Source organism: Pundamilia nyererei, unplaced genomic scaffold (assembly GCF_000239375.1).
Source record: "Pundamilia nyererei isolate P.nyererei 1_Seehausen unplaced genomic scaffold, PunNye1.0 scaffold00509, whole genome shotgun sequence".
In the NCBI taxonomy this organism is placed as follows: Eukaryota; Metazoa; Chordata; class Actinopteri; order Cichliformes; family Cichlidae; genus Pundamilia; species Pundamilia nyererei.
Genome location: NW_005187910.1, coordinates 162730 through 165344, shown reverse-complemented (window position 1 = coordinate 165344; position 2615 = coordinate 162730). Strand labels below are relative to the sequence as shown.

Genomic DNA, 2615 nt, shown 5'->3' with positions numbered 1-2615 from the left:
ATATGGCCCAGCCCTAGTTGGACGGATGAAATTGAATGGATAACAACCGTAAGGCTTAAAGATTGCGTTGTTGGGGCGTGGCCCAGAAACGTGCATTTCCTAACTTGTGATTTGGAGTCTCCTGTGTTTAAGACTTTTATTTGTACTCATCACCCAGTGAGTCGCTGAGGTTGATGTATTTAAAAAGTTATCCAGTCAGGGCCAACAGGGTGGATGAGATGTGACCCGAGGTCCCTAAATCTGGTTTTATGGACCACAGCTGTGTCCGTCTGTGCACGGAAGTCAGACAGCAGAGCAGTTTTCCCTCACCCAAGATGCGCTCCCTGCAGCCCTCCTGACTGCTGGTTGTTGGAATCAGATGACGTGAGCTGCTGGATGTTGATTGGCTGACAAATGGGCCGGAATAGAGCAGGGAGAGTTCCCTTGGAATGGGAGAACCGTCCCGCTTTAGCGGGATCACACTCCTCAGCCTCTATGCCAGGGTGATGGAGAGGAGAGCCCATCTGTTATTCAGGGGGAGCAATGTGCTTTTCATCCTGGTCAGGGAACGCTGGATGAGCTTATATGAGTGTCCGTTTTTCCTTCCCAACGTTGCCGAAGTGCTGCTCATAGGGGGTCATATGATTGTTGGGTTTTTCTCTCTATGTGATATTGTAGGGTCTACTTTACAGTATAAAGTGCCCTGAGGCGACTGTTGTTTTTGTAATTTGACGCTTTATAAATAAAATATAATTAAACTGAATGTTGGGCGTGTCCCTGGGAAGAGGGCTCAGGCCAGACCCAGGAAGGCCTGGGCTTCTGTGCTCAAACTGCTGGACCTGGAGCAGAAAATGGATGGAAGGAAAACTTTTACATGTATTTTTTCTTGTATTTGTGGAATGTTTGAATGTTTGAATTATGTGATGCTTTGTAAAAAATCTTGATGATTTGTGTCCTTTGTCACCCACTGTAGGCATTTGTAGATAACTACCCCCAGTTTAAGAAGATGTCGGGGACCGTGTCCAAACATGTGACGGTGGTGGGCGAGCTGTCCCGACTAGTGTCGGAGCGGCAGCTGATGGAGGTGTCGGAGGTGGAGCAGGAGTTGGCCTGTCAGAATGACCACTCGAGCGCTCAGCAGGTAAATGTCAGCTGTTCCGTCCTCCTGAGCTTCACGGGGTTTTTTGAATGTGTCATAAATGAAGGTCATTCTGGATGCGTTGTGTTGACTTCCTGTCTTCCTTTCCTGCTTGTTTGGGCCATAACACAATATCTTCTTTCAGAATGTGCGGCGACTGCTGCAAAATCCACGCGTGTCTGAGCTGGATGCCGTGCGCCTCGTCATGCTCTACGCTCTGAGGTACGAGCGCCACAGCAGCAGCATCCTGTCATCTCTGATGGACGAGCTGAGCAGAAGAGGAGTGTCTGAGCGTCACCGCAGGGTAACAGACAGCTCTCCAAACGCTCGTGCTAGGATAAAGGCTCGTACTTGACAAAGCTTCGGTCTGCAGAGGGGCGTTAGACAGGCCTGTCTGCTTTCTCCCTCACTTCCTGTCATTTTTATCGAGCCACTAGTGGCAGCAATCTGACCAAACGTGGATGTTAAAGGAGTTCATTATGCTGACGATGTGTTTCCTTAGGAACTCACGAACCTCAATATAAAGACGATCACACTTATAGATAAGTTCTCATCCATGTCAGATGTTCTGTCTCTGAGTTGTAAATACCACCAGCAGTCAGGTAACATCGGATATCCAGGTATAAATGTTTCCACCAGGCTCTCAGACCTGGTTGATCATAGAACAAGCATTATGTGTTAAAGCAAAAATCTCTCCTCTGCCCTTCATAAGCTCCAGTATTAAGCATCATAACTGCTTTAAAAGCCATAAACACCGCGCTGACCGCCTGGTAGGTGCTTACTTATCCCAGGTAAACTAACAGCCATTGGGAACAATCAGATCATTGTGGCATGAAAAGGGATAAAAAATACAAGATGTTTATTTCATTTAAAGAAGTTGTAAATTTCTAGAATATCAGCAGCTGCAACCGATAATACAGGAAAACTTTAACTACAATCAGCTGAATGGAGAAATACCTACTTGGGGAACAAAATGTTGAAATGTCTGTGCCCCCCGAGGGTTAACAACAATGTCTAAGCTATTTTTTGAAATTGATGAGCCAGTTTTCCTCCCAACTGTAACGTAGGAGCAAAATCTTTCCATCAATCCAGATCCAAACATCTGGACACGAATATGCTGAAACGTCTTCACAATGACACGTCTGACTGCTTCCCTCGGGGGCGGAGAGTAGGTGTGTAGGTGGGGGGGGCCTGGGTGCTCGCACACACACACACACCGTCTTACAACACATAACTCGCACACAGGATGTAGGGCCATTCACACGGCTTTCGTGGCTGTACTGCGCAGTAGCCCTCCCCTCCTTTTTAATTGAACTGGGACTACTGGGGGGTCCACAGCTCGACTAACACGTCCAGTGTTGCTATTTTCACAGCTGTTACAATTAGGGATGGGTATCGTTTAGGTTTTATCCGATACCGGTGCCAAATCGGTACTTTTGAAACGGTGCCGGTGCTCAAACGGTGCTCAAACCGGTGCTTAAAGAATGGAGAACACAAA

The 2615-nt window shown here is 47.3% G+C and overlaps 1 protein-coding gene across 1 annotated transcript in view; it reads left to right on the top strand.

Moving 5' to 3' along the window:
• vps45 (vacuolar protein sorting 45 homolog) overlaps window positions 1-2615 on the top strand; it is a 12500-nt gene that overhangs the window by 6757 nt on the left and 3128 nt on the right. The window contains exons 10-11 of the mRNA XM_005754129.1: window positions 953-1120; window positions 1263-1421. Coding sequence (XP_005754186.1) covers window positions 953-1120; window positions 1263-1421 — 327 coding nt within the window. The remainder of the gene's footprint in view (window positions 1-952; window positions 1121-1262; window positions 1422-2615) is intronic.